The 20,003-nt window shown below is 41.5% G+C and overlaps 1 protein-coding gene across 1 annotated transcript in view; it reads left to right on the forward strand.

Moving 5' to 3' along the window:
- SORCS3 (sortilin related VPS10 domain containing receptor 3) overlaps window positions 1-20,003 on the forward strand; it is a 293,201-nt gene that overhangs the window by 218,444 nt on the left and 54,754 nt on the right. Inside the window, exons 8-14 of the mRNA XM_065843270.2 lie at window positions 1,780-1,869; window positions 4,832-5,011; window positions 6,804-6,950; window positions 7,661-7,763; window positions 12,343-12,419; window positions 12,528-12,619; window positions 17,248-17,355. Coding sequence (XP_065699342.1) covers window positions 1,780-1,869; window positions 4,832-5,011; window positions 6,804-6,950; window positions 7,661-7,763; window positions 12,343-12,419; window positions 12,528-12,619; window positions 17,248-17,355 — 797 coding nt within the window. The remainder of the gene's footprint in view (window positions 1-1,779; window positions 1,870-4,831; window positions 5,012-6,803; window positions 6,951-7,660; window positions 7,764-12,342; window positions 12,420-12,527; window positions 12,620-17,247; window positions 17,356-20,003) is intronic.

Raw genomic sequence — 20,003 nt, forward strand, 5'->3', positions numbered from 1 at the left:
AAGATGACCTTTAAAGGTCCCTTCCAATCCAAACTATTCTGTGATACTGCAAACATGGATTTTTGCATTTGAATTGGACTCAGCTTGAATCAACTGCATGGTCTGTTCTCTCCTGTGAAAACTAGATTTTGATACAGCAATATTAGATAGGAAAGATGTCCTGGAGAAATAACACAGCCCTTTCACCATCCTCACAGCTGGAGTGCAGACCCCCAAAATGCTACTGTGCCAGTCCGCAGTGGACTTATATGAAGTGAGAGTCAAGTGACTCATGTTCTCTCCCTGCCTCTGCCACAGCCTTGTTTTGATACTCTAGGCAAATCACTTTAGATTTTCCTGACTATGTTTCCTCTTGACTTTAGCTATATATTGTCTGTATGGAACTTGTTTGGGATATGGGTAATTTTTCTGTCTTCTTATATGGTATGTAGTATAATGGTGGTTTTTTTTTTTTTTCTTTTGGGAGCACTAAATGTAACTGTGATAACTTCACAAGTGAAAATGGTGAACAAGCAGATGGAGAAGTCTTAGTGTAGAAGCCTGTCCTATTTCTAAACCTTGCTTTCTTTCCAGTTCTTCAAACTGTCAATAGAAAAGCCTTATCTTGAGTTGATTAGATATCAAATTTCATGACCAGTAATATCGTGTCCTTTGAATGACAGCTTCTCTAGGGAAGAAAGCCACTATCTAGAGGTAATATCATTACTGAGGATATAATTGATGCTATAGCAATATACCATGTAAGCTCATTCTGAAATATCACTGTCAGATAAAAGGAAGTATATCTAGGAGAGAATCTAGGACCTTTCTGCTAGCTTTATTGGAAACTTAAGAAGCAAAAAAAAAAAAAGACATTCTATGTAATAGAAAGTGCTTTGTGTATTGTTTTATCTTAAAACCTGCAAGACTGGCACAACAGCAGAATATAGGAAATTCACTGATGTAAGCCTTCCAGTAGGAAGGCCTGAAATGGTACCAGAAAGAGCATCCACAGCAGGAGTGACTAGTGACAGGTTTAAAATCTCATATTTTACAAATTGTCAGGGCTAGATTTCATTGATGCATGGTATTTATGTGTAACCTTTACAGCTTGTTCAGTCCATAAAACCTCAGGTTTGGATGCCTGTCAGTTCCCTCCACATCCTCATTCAGACACAATGTGATTTTGGAGAAACCAATTTTATAGCAACAAGGAGCATGTCAGAACTTAGCTCCAGCTTTCCAAGAATGCCTTCATTGCATTTACTCTTTGCATTAAATGGTGGTCATGTGGATCTCTTCTCTTAGTCACTGTAAAAAGTTATTGGAAGACAACCCTGGGCCCAAGGACCTCGAAGCACAAACAGACAAGGCTGAGAAGCAGCAGAGAAAAGAGCTGTTACCTCCTCCTTACAGGAGAGGAACAGAAGCACAGAGACCTTAAATGGTTTGCCCAAGGTAGTCATGCTGGAACCATGTAGTGAAACCAGATCATCTTCTTTCTTCTACTCAAGACCTTAAACTTTATGCCCTCTTTTCCCTTTTTCCCCGAGATGTTAAAATCAAGCTGGATTTGAAGCATGAAAGACAAAACAGAAAGTTCAGTAGAACAACCTAAATATCTAATGCTCCAGCCCTCTCAAGTCTGGAATTTCTTTGGTGTAATACAGATGCTTTTAGGGACAGCTGTGCAGGTCATAGAAAAGATATCTGTAAGACAGGTTGTCAAACCCTCTTAGAGGTGTCAGCACAGGGTGTTTTGGAAGGGTCATCACTCAATTTCTTTTGGCATTTCCACAGGTGACAGCTGGTGGAAGAGCAAATTACTACGTGTCGTACAGACGGGAGCCTTTCGCACAGATTAAATTGCCCAAATACTCTCTTCCTAAGGTGAGTGCACCAGTTATGAACACAGAGGTGTAATATCTTGAATAGCACAGCCTGCCCAGTGGTGAAGCACCTTGATGGGGTTCCTCTCTGGGGAGGTCCATTTGTTGTGGTACTTGAATGATTGTTCTTAAATACAGATTTGGGATCTTTACCTCTCCTTGCCTTTGATTAGTGAGTGTTTTAGGAAGAGCAGTTTCTTTTATCCTTTGTAAAGAGCAAATGGGAATGAACAGGTATCTCAGAAAACAGAGCTCAAACCAACTTCTCCTTGACTAGTCTTCTATAAACGCCTTTCCTACCAGCTCTCTATTAATGATTTCTCTAGTACCCTGGCTGTGATACTGAGGGTTCTGGAGAATCTCTGTACGATGGGAAAAGCACAGGGTATAGCAGCTTCAGTGTCCTCACCCTGTGGCTGGATGTTACCAAGTCATGGAGGCAGAGTTGGCTCCCTAAAAGTTGCGCCTTACCAATGCCTTGAACACACAGAACCTTGGTGTGATGCTGCTTAGGAGATGACCGAGATGGCCTAAGAATAACACTGGCTGGCAAACCTGGGAGGGAGGGAAGTTGGTACTTCTCACACAACTGTGCCTCGATTCACCTTCTCAGGCTGTAGCTTTCTACCAGATCAGGCAGTGCAAGCCTGAGCAAGGAAAATATGTCCCTAGAATTACACACAGATTCCATAGTGTAGTCATTGCTTGGGATTGTGAAACAGAAAGGACCAACCTTTCCAGCGCCTTGCCTGGATACAAGTTTCTGGGGAGCATCATGGGCAGCCAAGACCACTGTTGCTCTTTGGAGCTTCAGGATGAATGTTGACGCTAATGTCATAGAGAGCTGATAATCAACAGTAATGCCTCTCCCCTTCCTCCCACAAGTGAAAATTTTGGTGGGATAATTGTAAGATAATTGGTTAGGTTTGCATTGTGGGCTGGATCTCTGCCTTTCTGATTGCCTACAGGATATCTGCAGTCTAGCAGATAAGGCATATTTGCTTCAACTTGTACCTGCAAACTTAAGAGTTGTGAGAAATTTGCACCTGAAACTCCCGATGTTGCCCTTCAACTTCTTCCCATTTGGGTTGATCACAGTCCACAGTGTATTGACACCTGCATAGCACGTATATGGTTTATTTTGTTTGTAATTCCATGGTGGTGGTGCGGGATTCAGAATGTCTGACCACACATTAACTTTTGAAAACGCTACTGAAATTTTTCAGGAGAAAAATGTTATTTATGCTCCCACCTTTATGGATTGTCCTTGAAAGCTGTCACTCTTTAAAAATACAAGTGGATAGTGAGATTGACTGCCCTATAATCATTCTGTTTTATTGACTAACTCAGTCATAGATTGCTGGCCTGTTACAAGACATTAGTTGGTGGTCCTGGTTTGGAATTGGTACATAGCATAAAACATGGGATGCTTACGTCATTTGAAAATCAAAAGTACTTTCAAGCTAGGTTTCACAGCAAAGTCTTCTAGCCATGTAAAGGAGGCTTGTTTATGCTGCCCTTAGTCACTAGAACAGTTCTGCTGTACCGTAATAACTATCCTGTCAGCTGAAGATTAATGAACTCTGCTGGAGTTGTACATATGTGAAGCTGGCAATAGAGTAATGCAATATTTTTACTGCAACTGGTCAAAACAGATTGAAGTAATTGGGTGTTTTGCTTTATTTTCACACTGCTGGAATAGGTTGAGTATGTACTTAATCTTTAGGGAATTAGAACTGTTGGACAAGAAAAAACTTCCTGATTTATTTTCCCTCATTGAGGGAAATGGCAAGTCTCCCACCGATTGCAGTCACTGGGACAGAATTAGGTCTTTGAATGTTTTTTCTCCCTGTCCCATCCTGATAGGCTCTGTTATGTCTAATAGAAATAGCCCCATCTGATCAACCCCAACTTTTCATCTAGGTATCTCAAATAGAAGACTAAGTTGCCTCCTAGGCAGGAGGGAGGTATTGAGCTGATCTTGCTCCAGATATTCTTTCCAAAAATTAGGTCACTCCATCCTTTGGGAGACTTCCAGAATTATGGTTTCTTGATGCAGAAACAGTGCAAGAAATTAATCGAGGCTCCTTGGCACCTTAGGGAAATTTTAAATAGATACAAATAGATAAATGAAGTCCCACATAACCACAGTGATTTTGCCTCTAGCTGAACTAGTGTTAGTTTGTTCAACAATGGTGGCAAGGATCAAGTGCCTCAATAGTCTTTACCTCCCTGGAAACCATTTTCCATGAATTTGCTTTAAACTGAGAAACTTTACTGTTGAATCTCTTTGATATTAAGACTAAATGGAGAAACCCTTGCTGGACCTTCGTATCTTGGTCGGGAGCAGGAATCCAACACGTTAGTGGATATATTATTTGTTAGCCTGTAGGTAGTGGGTAATAGATCTCAGACAAATTCTCAATAGAAAAGCATGTTATTAAAAATCACTCCCAGCATTAGCTCAAACTGATCCCCATACTTCAGCCTCAAATAAATGTGAACTCCTGTTTTTTTTAAAACTGCTTCTTTACCAGTTGGAAGCACAAACACATTAGTTCAGTATGTGGATGGAAATTGTCACTGCTTTCAGCCTGGTACTACACCATCATGCTTAGTGACTATGAGGACTCCAGACTCCAAGGTTGTGAATCTTCCATGGCAGATAATACTCACTTTCAAATTTATAAATAAAAAATGAATCTGGATTAAATTCCTTGAAGCTACCAAAAATGAAAGAAGCAAAAACCCTTCACCCAGCTGGTGATCATTAAAAAAAAGGAAATACAGAAAAGTCACAATGGTGGTAATTTATTGGCTTGCTCTAACAGAAAATTGTTTAACATACCTATAATTCATGCTCCATCTCCATTCTTTCATAAGTCATGGTAATTACTACATGTCCCAAAGGGCAATGAAATACAGAGATCCTCAGTAATAGGTCTTTTGTCTTCTTTTAACAGGACATGCATATTATCAGCACAGATGAGAATCAGGTGTTTGCAGCTGTACAAGAGTGGAACCAGAACGATACATACAACCTGTATATCTCGGACACCCGAGGGGTGTACTTCACCCTGGCCTTGGAAAACGTGAAAAGCAGTCGAGGACTGGAGGGAAATATTATCATTGACCTTTATGAGGTATGTAGTAAAGGTCACCCTACAAAGAACAGCAACTGCTTGCTAGTTCAAGCAAGTATAAATCCCTTACCAGCCCTCCAGGATCTTCATTTGTTTTGGGATCAGCCCAGGGGCATTTATTGGATTTGATGCTGAGCTGGCTCATGTGGGAATAGATGCCATGCATTCTGATATAGGTGTGATAACTGGTTGCTTTCAAGTCAATAGCTGGTTAGCTATGTGGCATTTCCAGAAGTGAAAGCTGTTATACTTTCTCTTCCTAATGTGGATGTCTAGAGAAGGACTCAAAATACTGTTTTTCCCCTTGGACAGCTAGAGACACCTGCTCGCAGGCAGGGAATGTGATTTCACCATCATGAGCCCTGAGCAGTTTATGAATTCTAAGCAAAATTTTATAGGTGCCATTTGCTCGGAGATAACAGCTGGTTAACTTCTACCCTGATTTATCCTCCATTCTCATTCTTCTGCCAAAACCAGTCCATTCAGAGCACTTGTTCCAGTTCCTAGTTTCTTCAGAGCATTCTGGTTTTGGTGTGTCATAACTTGTTGGATGGAAGATCTGCTAAGGCTCAGGGCTCAGTGCTCTGCCAGCAACAAGCAACTAATTGGTAATATTAATAGTAGTGGTTGCAGGCTCACTTGGGATCCCAAGTTCTAATGTCACATGGAGAAATGTGTTTGCAATTACATATAGAAATTAGGATTACATTTATTTATTTCAGCCACAATAATGGCTATTTAACAACATCATCAACTTGTTCATAAAAATCCAGCTAGTTTAAGACAATGAGAGAAAACTGAAAAATAACACATGGATCAGTATAAAGAATAGACTTTCCATTTTATTTTCACCTAGTTAAATACATTTTATTGCCCCTGAAATATGATATATTTCTTGATTGTGATGAACCAGCTACAATAAACATGCATCATCTCCAATTCCTTGGCAAACTCTGTATTTTCTAGCTGTGTATTATGAACTCTTTACCGTTAAATGCTGATAGAGATTTTCACAGAGTCATTCAAAGGGCAGTTCACTCAAGGGGCTTTAGAGTGGAAGGATTTTTATCCTGGTTGTTGCCAGGAAGTTATACAGCAAGTTCCTTCTTCCCACCTCACTTTCACAGCTGTGCAACGGAAACCAGATTGAACACAAAATCTTGGGGACATATTGGCAGGAGCATATTCTGCTGGAATGGGTGCTGCTGACAAAAATCAAAACATTTGGAACACCTGGGTTGATTTTGACAGAATTTAGGAGTGGAAGGGAAGCGAAGAAATCAAGTTTGCAGAACATCAGTGTTTCAGCTCATTTGGAATTTCCATATTTTGTGTAAAAGAAAAAAAAAAGACCAATACAAAAAGATCCCACCCTGCTTCTGATGTGTCCTGCTGTCTCCAAAGTTATGGCAATCTGGGGAGGGAGTGGAGCAGACTGTATCCTCAGGCTCACAGCAACCATGTGTGACATGGTGCATGCTGTACCTTCAAGCCCATCATCAGCCTGTCTGCAAGCACTCAAGAAAATCCAAAAGTTGACTGTTTCCTAGGGGTTTGCTCTGTGAACATCCTTGTTTTTTCCTTCCAGGGAGAGAAAGAGACTGCATGAAGCTATTCAGCTGTGCAGGCATCATCAAGATGTATATGTAATGCATTCACAGTCTTTGAAGGCTGGATTGAGATGACTCTATTGTTTTTTTCGGAGACCTTCCACTCCTGAGAGTGCTCAGATGGGCCTTACTTTTGGCCCATTCTTCAGATGTATTTTTTCATCTCTCTCCATTTTTCCTAGGTAGCAGGGATCAAAGGCATATTCCTGGCTAACAAGAAGATAGATGACCAAATTAAGACTTTCATTACCTACAACAAGGGCAGAGACTGGCATTTACTGCAGGCACCAGACACTAATCTAAGAGGGGAACCTGTAGTTTGCCAGCAGGTGAGTGACAGACCTCTTCCACAGCACAACTGACTCCTTCATGACTGCTTATTAGTCACTAGGTTAAAAGAACTTCCAGTGAATCTGGGTGGGAGGGATTCTTGCCAGTCAGAGAACTGCAGAGTCCAGGTGCTCCAAAATGGGGCACAGTTTACAGACAAGAACTTCAGGTTTGTCTTACTGCCATAATTCAACACCGTTCAGTGAACAGCCCTTTTACCATAGGCTGTAACCCCTGTATTTCAAAGTTTCAAAGGAGTGGAGTTTCACTGGTTAATATCTCTCCATGTTTTTTTTTTTTTTTTTTTTTTTTTTTTTCTCTTGACCTACTGGGCATTAAGTAAGTTGATTCATTTTTCTATAGCTTCATAGATTTTAATGGAAAATTCTGATCATCTTTCTTGATGTTTTTATGGAACTTAAGTCAGAATAAGAAAGTTTCCGGAAAAAGTGCTCTACATCAGATCATTGTTAAAAACAGGTGAAGACGTGCTTGCTTATAATGCAGTGTTCCTGCTTCTCTTGTTTTCAGCTACTTTCATGGTGCTTATTCAGGAAATGAACATATGCTGCTATTTGCATCAGTGCTGAGAACAGAGGGGTCATTTTCAGAAGGATCAGACCATCTGTGTGCAGTCAACAAGGGTCCCTCTGATATTTAACTTGTTGCATATTAAAGCTCCTGCCTTTTGTTTGTTTCCTGTCAACAGCCCTTTTGCTCATTGCACTTGCATCTGCAACCCTCAGAAAATCCCTATACTTCAGGAAGCATTTCCAGCAAAGAGACAGCTCCTGGGCTGCTGGTGGCAACAGGTAAGAACATATGTGCTGCTTATCGCCCACTCATGCCCCGCTGGGAGCCTGAGAGTATACAAGATGTTTCCTGTTGATATAAAAAGTTTCAGCTCTGTTTCAGCAGTTGCTGAGGTATTTCACATCAACTCCTATTTGCTGTGGGCTAGGAGAAGATAGGTGGCCCCTGCCTTTAAAAAAGATCATACCTGTCAGGTGTTTGTTGCTCTGCAGTAACCCATATGTAGGTGCAAGGGATCATTACCAACTGCCATTACTAACTCTTCTCACTTGACATCAGTCCACCAACTACTGTAGATGTCTACCCATTTACTGGAGTTACCATGAATGAAAATAGGTCCTCTAAGCATGGCTATGCTCCTGGGAGATCTCCATACCTTCTACCTTTTGAGTAGCAAGCAGAGCTGTCACAAAGCCTGTCAGGTGAAACCTTGACTTGAAGAATGCCTGTCTTGTGCACAGCACCTACTTCCAACACTGCATTGCTCCCAGACTAGCAGCACTTCATCAACACTGCATGGGTCATTGTTACTGTGGGTTGTTCTGCAAAAGAGTGCTTTGGCAGGTCACGATGTTTTAATAGCAACCTGCTATAATGCTTTGCAGTGGCAATGGCTGACCCAGTGTAATTAATCTTACAACCATTACAGTCCCTGTGTGCACACAGCATGTAACCTAATCAGGATGGATGGGGCTACCAACCATACCCAGAACTTCCAGAGCTCTGTGGGAGCTGCTGTGCTAACAAAATGCTTTCTGAATGGCTGGCCTCTGAAGCATGTAGGCTGCCCTGCCTTTTCACGAGGAGTCTCCTACATGTAGTAAAATATGTCCGAATAGCTTAACTGTTCTTTCTGAGGCCCATTTTATCTCCTTTGTCTTGTTCAGCCTAACAGTGGCTTGCAACTGTGTCATTTTAGCATATTGTCTATATGAATTTACACTGTTTCTTCCAGCCTTTTCCATTCTTATGTCCTTCTGTGCTTCCACGTGTCTGCCAGACTAACCCAGAACCTGAGAGACAGGTTCCCTGCATGACATTTGTATCTCAACAAGGGAAACAGTATGTGATTTCCAGTTCACTGATCCAGGCCAAACAGGGTGAGATAATTTAGTTTAAACCTCCAAATCTTCCTATGCATAGTTGAGTGGAGTCATCACTCCTGGCAGTTCACACTTGCTAGACGGATGCTTTGGAGCAAGACCTACTCATGATGCTGTGATTGCAGAGCCTTTTTTCTTTAACCTTTTAGGAAGCACATAGAGGCAGCGGGACAGTGAGATTCTAGGCATTGATCTAAATTGTTAGTAAATGAGGTTCTTTTCAAGCTGCCAGAGCATGGGATGAATGCTTTCCCAGTCTAACAATTAACCTTTAAAAGGCAGAATATCATTTCTGCTTTACTGCTTTGTACAATAAAAAAGCTTAACCTCTTGGGAATATAAACATCTGTTTCCACTCACCAGTTTCACAACAACAGGAATGTCTCACCAGGTTGGAGAATGTGTTCCAGGATAAGTATTGCAACTTACTCTCACAGGCTGCTCAAACTTTTTGTGTCTTACTCTTTGATTTGCCGTGGTACATTTCAACAATGATGGGAAACTTGGACTCTTGATCTGAGGGTAGAAGTTAGATTCTTGCAAAGAGAAGAATTATGTTTTAGTATTTAATTGTACAGCTGCGAAATACTCTTGACTTGTTTGGAAGTTAGTTACGTTTGATGGGGTTTGGATCCCTGTAGCTGAAAGAACAGGGAGAATGAAGAAAATAATGGAACAGTTTTGCACAGAAAAGAGGACAGAAGTGATAGCAACAGAATCTCACTTTTTTACTCTTTCCTTGACAAAATCTGGAAATCCCTGTTTAGAAAGTTGGTTTTCCAGTTTTGGTATTTAAAATGTGATGATACGAAACTTATACTTCTGCCTTTAAGTCAGTTTCTAACTCTTGAGGACTTCCACTCATGATAAGACACTGGACTAAACAGACTTCGGATTGACACAGTAGATTTATCCTTGTGAGCCTGGATGTCCTCATGAACTGTTCTTCTATGTGGTTGCCTATGGCAGCTTTTTCTTGTAACTTAATCTAAAGCAGTTGGTCACTCTTGCTGGTGTCAGGGGAGAAGATTAGGTAGATGGACAGTGTGATATTTCCTATATCCTGAGCACTGTTGGAAAAGCCTTTCTTGAATTGTCCTGCCTCCATGAGCCAGAATTTTTTTTAAATAGCATTGTCACAACAATGTGGCAAGTTGGATTCCATGATGGTGACAGGAGTGTGTTGACCCACATCTGGGTTTTAATTTCTCATTTTCCAGCATTAAATGTCAGAAATTCAATTAACATTTTCATTAGTGTGTTTTTATTATACTCTTGTTGATGTTATAAATGTGTAAGAGTGCCACCTCTCTCTTTTGCTATTTTTGAAGAGAAAAATACTAGTTCTCCTTTCCTTCCATGGAAATTACACCCACTTTAAAAAGTCTCATTTGGGAGGCATATGAGTGGATCACTAGGCAAAGAATTCATGAGCTTTGAATGAAGAGGTTATGGGTTTAACCACTGTGTGGTGGCTGTGGGCCATTATCATTGGAAGGCCTTCTGATGGAGTATCTGACAGTGTTACATCTGCCTCCTTTCTATGGGACAGATGTTCATACCACCAGAATCCCACCTAGCACTGATTGAAGGTACAGTTGACAGGCTAGCAGGAAAAAAAAAGCCCAAAACAGTTCCTGGGTGATTGTGGTAGCTTTTCTCTGAGCCACAAGGTACTTTGGGAAGTGGAGGGGTGAGAACAAATTAATTTAGAGCAGACCTACATTTCTCAGTGAGGCTGGTCACTGTGGAAATTTTAGCTCTGGAAGCAGAAGCAAGATGCTGACCTCAGGGCATGGTGGAGAATAGGATAATAAGGGCTATTCAGAGCATGTGCAGGGGTTTACTTGGGCATCTCTCTCTTGAAACTATTGTTGGATGCTCAGAGGTTCCAGAGACCAGGGATTTAGTCCAAGTTCATTATTTATGCTATATTAAGATACATCACTGTAAGATTTGAGGTTCTCTCTGCCACCCCAAATGAGCGACCTTGGAAAAAACACTGTTTCAAGCTCTGAGATAGTGTATCCAAATGGTGTTCTGCTGTGCTTTACATGTGGTTGAGGTTTATGTTAGAGCTTTCTGTTGCATGGCTTTGATGTGTGGCACCTCCATTCACTAATGCATGGTGGAGGCAGAGTAGCTCACCCTATAAGGCTGTCAGTAGAACACTTTCCATTATAATGGAAATTACAAAATTAAAATTAAGAACTGTACCATGTAACCAGTAAGTTTAAAGTCACAATTTGGGACATCTAAGTCAACGAGAACAATCAATATTGTCTAAAATCTAGTTTCTTTCTCTCTGCTGCAAAGTCATTTGGTTCACCTTAATTCTCTGAACTGTTTCTGCCCCCAGGTGAGGTTCATAGCTAAACAAACAAGACTTCCTTCAAGTGGCACTTATATTTAATTACAACATAGTCCTCATTAATTGCAAACAATTAGGAAACCCAGGAAGAAACTTTATTTATTTGGCTGCAGGTTCTGTAATCAGTTTGAGCATTTTGACAGAATCCTGAATAGGCTTCCTAACCCCATAATAATGGGCTTCAGTGGGGCCTGGTTTTCAACCTTAAACTCAGTCATATGAGTAACATCCCTTTGGATGTTCTCCTTTATACAAGAAGTAGAGACAGAGGTAATTACCTTACCCTTGACAAAGATTGACAGATGACAGGAATGCAACTCACCAGCCAAAGCACAAAGACTACAAGTTCAGAGAAAAAATGTGTATGGAATAGAATATCTGGTAGTCAGGGACAGCAACCACTATTCTTCTGCAATTCTGATGATTTGTATGCACCAAATAGACATGAGGTTTCATACACAGCTTTTTGAGTATGTAGATCCTTGCCCAGAATAGGTCTTCCTTTAGTGGCTTGCAGTTATGGACAATGCAATCTGTTGGGAAAATAAGCTGCTAATACTGTTTCTCCCTGGTGTGGCACAGCTCTTGTAAATCAGTCTTACCACCTGACCATGGTGTTGTTTGTAGATGAGAATAGAATCAAAGAAGCACTGGTCAGGCCAAGGGCTTTTGATTTCCTGGAAAAATGCAGTTTGTCACAGTTGAGACGGACAAACGACATGGACCAAGTTCTTCCAGGATGAAAGTAATAGATGCCATTTATTGCTACAAGTGCATTTTTATACAATTCTACCAGTTTATGTGTCTTTTCACTATTTGTTACAAGTTACAGCACTAACATCTCATTGGTTAATTTTGCTATCATACATGTTTTCCTTCTATCCCCTTCTCTCTCACGAGTACATCTCTCCTCTCTCACGGGTACAACTCCATATCTCCGGATACTCCTTTACTCCCATCCTTCTCAAGGGTAAACCTTAATATCTTCAAGGCTGATCTCTACTCCCATACTTTCTGTCAAGGATTCCATAGACCTGCTGCAGTTTCCTACAGCAGTTCTGTGTTCATCTGTACAAGAACGACTGACACTTGCTTGTGTTGCAGGCACTATTGGCTCTGAGCTTTCCTACACTGATGTTGGTGTATTTATCTCTTCTGATGGTGGAAATTCCTGGAGACAGGTATGTTTTGCAGAGCAAAGGAAAGCATGGAGCCTTTTGCTATCCTTCTTCTGAGTTTTCCCTTCCCAGTGAAATGGAGCACTCATGTAGTACCTGATTTGTTTGCAGATCTTTGAGGAGGAATACAACGTGTGGTTCCTGGACTGGGGAGGGGCACTAGTTGCCATGAAACGCACATCAGTGCCCATCCGACACATGTGGTAAAGAAACTTGTTACTTTGAGAAGGTTTCCTGATGTGGATAAGCTGACACTTGTGCTAATATATTTTGTGTTAACTGGTCAACATCTGCTAGTGTCTACAAAATGAGCAGCTGAGATCATTCTTATCTGCGTTTTACCATCATTTTGGTTTTGTTGATTAATACAGTGATTATTATACCATTTATATCTCTAAATTGTACCATTTATATAATGGCTACATATGTTATCATACTCATGCATGAATTACTCTTTGCACTAGTCATGTACTATGAGGCTTCAGGTGGCATTTCTTTCCCACAGACACATACATACTGAGTAAGAATTCCTCTTTTGTGCTTCGGGTATTTCTGAAAGGATGTGTCCCTTGCTTCTGCTTTTTCTTTACATGATTTGGTATTAAATTGGTAAGATAAAGGGAGGGAGAGGAGAGGGCAGTAGGTGTTGATAAAGACAATAGAGATATGTTGTTAATGTTGATGTCTCCTATAGGATTCCACTATCAGTTTCCAGAGATACACTGGTAGTAACTAAATAGAGTTAGGGGTGGAATAGGGCAAAATGATTTCTCAGTTGAAGATACTGCTTTGCTATAAATGGGTTATAACAGTCTGAGCACTAAAGATACTGCTCAAAATTATCCTCTCCTTCACCTTTGCCCCTCTTAATCCTGCACCAGCTAAGCATGGGAGAGAGGCATTCTGAATTTCAGAATTCACCTTGTTTACAGAAAATGTGTGTGGTAGCAACACCATCAGTCTCTGGTCTCGAGCAAAAAAGGGGCATGGTTAATGGACTGACCTACCTAGCTTCTAATGTTATTTAGAAGTGAATGACTTAGAAATAACTTTCAGAGACAAGTTTTGTGTTTCTGACTGCAAGTTTGAGTTGTCTCTCAGCTTGATGGTACTAAGCGTATATCATGCTCTTCATGCAGAACAGGAAATGTGGCCTTCAATCAAATAGAAAAAGAAAGCAATGGTGTTTGACAGTAGTGATAAGGTGTTGAGGTCTTCTCCACCTCAGTCATTGTTGTACAAAATCCTCCAGTCAAATTACAGTAATTCAGAAGCTGGAAAACTCAAGACAGGCTGTCTTTACCCATGATATGGTAATGTTCCAGAGGTGTACCTTAGGAATATTAATGGCTACTTTTTCAATATGAAAAGCTTCTGGACTTTATATTCCTTACCTGCCAGATAACTCTGGGATGGCTGCAACACAGATTTCTATTAGAGTTTGAATATGTTGCATTTGAGCACATTTCTTTACCACTCAAGCCAATAAAATGACTGCTGTAGTTTTGGTGTGACAGTGGATTGTTAACCACAGGATATATTGGCTCATATTCCCAAGGCTTTGTAATTTTTCTAGGATCTTCTTGAGACAGGGGGACCAAGACTTCTCCTCGAGGTGTGTGCCTCCATGTGGGATTACAAGAAATGAGGGTTGTGATCTTTGTCTAGCTTTCTAGTGTTCAGGAAACAGGTTGGTTGTTTGATCATAAACAAACTTCTTCCAGTCATAACATAATATAAACAGCTGTACTGAGTCAGAGCCAGGGGTTGGTCTAGGCCACGCTCTCTTGCCAACAGCCTTCTTAATGACATATACAGGAGAGTAGTAACAGGGCTGACCCATAATGATGCTTCCAGCAGACTCCAGCTTTCTGTCTGTGGTTAGAACGTGGTGTTGCATTGACTGGAAACATTCGCCTCTGATAGGTAATTTCTTCATCATGACTATACCTGAAGTGCCCTCAGGAAAAAGGACATCAATACCACATCCAACTCTTTAGACCTAACCAAATATAAGCCAACACAGGAGAAGTGTGTGTTAGCCAAGCATAGGTGTCACCAGCAGTAGGTACATCAGGCTGTGGAAAGTTATGCTGAGGAAGAGTGAAAGATGAGCCACATACTGAAAGAGCTGTAAGTCATGTGTTAACCATTTATGACTGTATTCTTCAACCCAGGTACGACTCTTTTAATTGTGTTTTACCTTGTGAAGGCTCTTTGGATGTAAAAAGCACATTATGTACAAGTGCCTGTACTTAAATTTGGGGGAAGTTCTGGTCACAGATTGATTTTCTGTAGGAGCTGAGAGCCCAGTTTGCCTTTGCCTACTTTACAGAGGTTCCTTTCAGATGCTCTCCCTTTCTACTAAGTCTCATGAAATGGCACCTGCAGTGCTATAAGTGCCCCACCCACTGTATTAAATAAGTAGTGATTTAGAGCTGTTATCAATAAGCTCCAACAGGTTTCATCCAAAATTGTACCCTTAGGGACTTCGGAATTTGCTTCATACTGCCTTAGTAGGCACATGTTTTATGGGCAGGACTGGAACAGATTAAAGGGTACATGTATATCTATTACTTCTCAGGCTCAGACATTGTACAATAAGTTTCATCTTGGAGCAAAGAGAGGCAGATAATTGAAAAGCCAAGAGAACTTTAGCTAAGCTAATGAAGCATGCTGTTCCTCAGAAATTGAAATGCTATTTAGATAGATAAGTATGCAAGCAGAACAGCATACAAATGCACAGGTGTATGGGAAGATACATACATTTAAATAAATAGATTTGGGGCAGATAAGCTTTTTATATGCTGTTGTACTCCCAGCTTTCTGTCTTTGGTCTGTAGTCAGCTTCCTATTCTGGCAGATGTGCATTGTGATTCAGTTGGAAGTGTTTTGCTTGGTGCTGTAAGAAGCAGATACTTAAGGAATGGTGACTGCAAGCCTTGGCTTTCTGCACTAGAGATCTGAGGTTGGTGTAACCCATTTTTTTGATACATGTTACACTGGCCTCCTGATCATTTGGTGGCATCTCAGATAGTGTCCCTGATGCTACCTACTTGGAGTGGGGAGAATTCAGTTTCCAGCAAGACCTTCTGAGACAAATCCAGGTGCTCAGATTCATGTGCACACACACGCACACCTCCCCCAAAAACTTTCCTCACCTGGAAAATAAGAAACTTTTTTTTACACTCACTTTAAAATGGAAATTGTTTCCTGCTATTCAAAGAAGTCTGTGCCGTTATTGTCTTTTTGGTAATGTCCACTGAGAGTAATCTGTCAGCTTTCACAGCCCAGGGCACCTTGCAGAATTATGGAGAACTGTGTAATGACGCTGCTGAGAGAGGATCAAATAAGCTTACAGCCAATAAACTTTTGCATTTCTCTGTTCTTTTTTTGCTGGTATAATTTGGAGCTGGAATTCTGGGCAAAAATTTTGCAGGAGTGGTTGTGTGGACAGTCTGGGGGCAGAGAGAAACTCGGTTGCTTTCAGAAATATAGATGAGCAGCAGCCCAGGGAGCTGTCTTGTGCACACCCTCCTCTGGCCATTTTCTGCGCTTTTGTGGGCACAGACTATCAGAGTGATGCCAGGGCTGGTGACTCTTGGAGGGCTGGGAAGCCAGGAGCTGGCAGAGGTCCCTGTGACAATAGGGCAGGATCTCACAGCCAGGGCCCATCCCACCACCAACCCAGGAGTGGGGCAGCCCCAGCCTTGGGCACCAGGCACCTCACTTGGTGACATGGACAGGCTGAGGCCAAACTAGGACGTCAGGCCTGTGGCAGAGCTGGAGCCTGGCACTCCTGTGGTGTCAGTAGGGCTACTGGACAGTGGGTGAGGTGGGGAATGCGATGAGTGAGGCTGGGAAGGGCACTAAGGCAGAGGACACCAGAGTCCTGACCCAGTCTGTCTGCTGGTGTAGCCAGTTAGGCTGTTCATTCGCTTACTCCTTCACAGTTGTCAGAGGTAGAGAGGTTGCTGGGGTGTAGCTGAGAGAAGGGTTTGCTAACCCTCCTCTGCTAAGCTAAAAGCCTGTTGTACTAACTCTAATTCAACCAAGACCTTGTCAACTGGGTTAAGATACACATGCTCTTTGATAAAAACAGAAAGTGAGGCATGTGGTGGTTGTGGGTAGGGACAGGTGATCAAAAGCCACTGGATTTACCTTGCCTTGTGACTGACAGTATGAATACTCTCAGCCTCTCAGAAGGGAAATGCTTTAATTTCAACCAGCATACAATTTTGCTTTACAACTGTAACAGGCAAGGAACACCCAGACTAACCACTGACTGTGGCTCGGTTTGGCGTCCTTCCTCCACCTCTCTGTAAAACTAAGACTACCTCTGAGATAACATGCAAAGTAGTATTATTGGGGCTAGACAGATTGTAGCTTATGCCATATGGCATTGATACACACGTGGGTTGAAACATCCAGGAGCTGGACTCAGTGATCCCAGTCGATCCCTTCCAACTGAAGACATTCTATGATCTATGATCACAGATGCTGACAACACTTGTCATGCATTCAGGTCAGGGCTGCTTATGCTCTGAATGATGCCTCATGTGAGGTGCTATTGCAGATCCAGAAACAGGACTTGGCAATGTCCCTTTATCCCTTGTGGTCTGGTGTACATCTGGATCAAGAATACCCATCTCTTTATTGCCAGTGATTATACTTTCTAGGCTTTGGTCTTCCAAAGTACACAAACAGCATGAATCAGTAGGCTGGGAAATGGCAAATATTAGTCCTTGTCTATAAATCTAGCTGTTGGAACTTGCAGTTGTTCTAGAGTAAATCTTTTTATGTATATAAATCCTGTCTGCTTCTATCCCAGGGTGAGTTTTGATGAAGGAAGATCCTGGAGTAAATATAGTTTCACATCAACACCGCTTTTTGTGGATGGATCCCTTGTAGACCCTGGCATAGACACCCAGATAATGACGTAAGTATAGCAGCTCTTAACTTTTAAAAACGTGATGGAAAAAGGGGTGCATGGAGATCCCCAAGTGCATGGTCAGGTTACAGATAAGTTGTGGTATCACCATCTGTGGAAATTTTCAAGCTTTGGATAGATGAAACCTCAACTGCCGTGATCTATAGTTGGCAACAGTCTGTCTTGGAGTAAGAGCCTGGAGTAGTGACATCCAGAGGTCCATTCTCATAAATACTGCTGAGATTGTTTTCCTTGAATCTGATGGCCCAGGGACTACAATGCTCTTCAGGTGCCAGAGATCTGTATGGTTGCACCTAATGTCAGTTCTGTGCATGCTCCAATCTCAAAATACAACTTGGCTGTCCTTTGAGATTGCTGCTGGGTATGAATATCCCCAAATCCCATTGCTCACTATCTGTATTGTGGACTGTACGTCTGATTTTTAGCTCAAGGTAAAGGTGCTCTCAGTGCACATATGCAAAACTGAGCTCAGAATAATCTCCCTGGTCTGGGGTTTAGTATACTGTGATTCACCCATACCATGGAAGGAAGAGTCTGGGCTGGCACTGAAGGTGCTTGGACCTTCCTCCTCCCAAGACTGCTGAAGCATTGGGTAAGGCTGGTGGAACTGGTGGAGTCGTGTTGGCCCAAGAGCAGGCCAGGATCTGACTTTAACAATGAGGGAAAGCAAGGACTAGATAACTGTCTTCATTGCTTGCAGAGATACTTTCTTGCCTGTATTTTCTCTGAGCTGGCTGGAACAGCTTTCTGAAAAGGATCAGAAAGCAAGGTGGCTAAGATGCCTTAGACTGAGGCACACCTGCAAGGCATACCTGCAGCAGCATGAAGGAGTGCCTTTGGTTGATCACATCAGACACTTGCATCACTCCAACTCATGGGCAGAAGACATACTGTAAATTTCACCTTGCAGTCAGTTTGCTTTTCCTGCTTTCTGCACTTGCACCTGAAGTTCCTGCAGATTTTCAGTATTTGCAAGAGAAAAGAGATTCAGGCCCAGTATATTTTCTTCAAGACTTCAGTCCATCTGCCTACTTCAGTGACAGAAATACGTACATGGATCTCGTTGCTGGTGTCACAGGTAGTGATGGACTGAGAGTAGACTGCTGGGTAAGCTTGTCATCAGTTTCTGAGGAAGCTTGGATCAGATAACTGTTGAGTGTCTTGGGCATTTCTGCTAGCGATTTGAATTTATTCCAACTGGGTTGTGTGATTTGTGTTATTATGCCTTTCAAAAACCAGACCTACATCAGCCTTACACAAACAGAAGCTACTGTGTGCCTTGGAGTGCCCTGTACTTGCAGTTGGGCTCAATTTAGCTGCCAGAAAGGGGCTGAGGGAAAATCCTCTTTTGGCAAAGGGTCATTTGAGTTGGCTTCTTTGACATTTATGCCATGACAGAAGAGATGTGCTCATGCTGTAGTCTTGGGAGGATCAGGAAATTGTACTCAACTCCTGCATAGCCCATCTATATCTCCTGTGCTGAAGTTTCCTGGGAAGGCTAGGCTAAGTAATCATGATTATCCTTTATACCTATGAAGCATAGGAGTGGCACTCTTAAGTTTGTTCCCAAACAGTACTGAGGCAGCCTCCATGTCTGTGTCACAGACAGATGTTGAGATTTTATCACAGTACAGGTGGTATCAGTTCTGGCAGGGTTTCTAGATTTTCCTTTACTCCAAAACTATGCCTTGGCTTTGGCTTTTTCTTCATAAAAGTGGAGTACTTGTTTATGTAGAAGAATATATCTGCTGCCTTGCTATCTGCAAATATTGCCCCTATTTTTGCAGAGAGCAAAACCCAACAGCATATGATATACCTGTGAGCCTTTTCACAAGACTACTGTGAGCATCCCATTGGGGAAATACATGACAGTCCCCAGCTGAAGATTACAGCCTTCATTCTGCTCAATCTACGCTTCTTTTTCCAAATGCAGCAATAATGTGGCACTCTCTGTGTTGGTTAATATGGGGGGTTTCTCCAAAATTATTTGTGCAATGCACAATATGTATGTGTAACTTCACACAATCACAGACAGACACACACACATGCAGAGAGACAGATCTGAGCTCAAATAAATCTGCGTATCAGCACCTTCGTTGAAATCAATGGAGTTAATCAGTTTCAACTATCTGTGGATTTAGCCTATTTACTTTATAAATCAATGCAGTTTTCTTTTGAGATGAAAGGTGCATTTTAAATCTAAGGCTATTGTTACTTATTTCTCTGTAGTCTTCTAATGGAGAATGTAGGAAGTGAGTTATCTTGCTGAATATTTGGTATCAGCTTTCAGTGTTGATTCTTCTTCTTTTGAAATCTTTGCAGGCATATTATTATTATTGCTCTTGTTACTGGTATTGTTTTTATTATTACTGTCATCATTAGTAATTTTTAAAACTATTCTTAATGGCCTGTTAAAGCCATTTAAAGAAATTTCACATTATACTTGCCATAAATGTTTAGAGAAATTCCTGTCCACAGCATTAAAAGAACTGAGGAGGAAGAAGCCCATTTATAAAGCCCATATGCAAACCATTTCTATGCAGATCACTTAGGTATTTCTCACAATGAGAATTTTGGTGAATTCATCTGTGAGGGCAGCATAGGATCATGCTGAGTTTGTGGAAGCTTTGACTGAG

The sequence above is a fragment of the Patagioenas fasciata genome, chromosome 8, assembly GCF_037038585.1.
Source record: "Patagioenas fasciata isolate bPatFas1 chromosome 8, bPatFas1.hap1, whole genome shotgun sequence".
Taxonomy (NCBI): Eukaryota; Metazoa; Chordata; class Aves; order Columbiformes; family Columbidae; genus Patagioenas; species Patagioenas fasciata.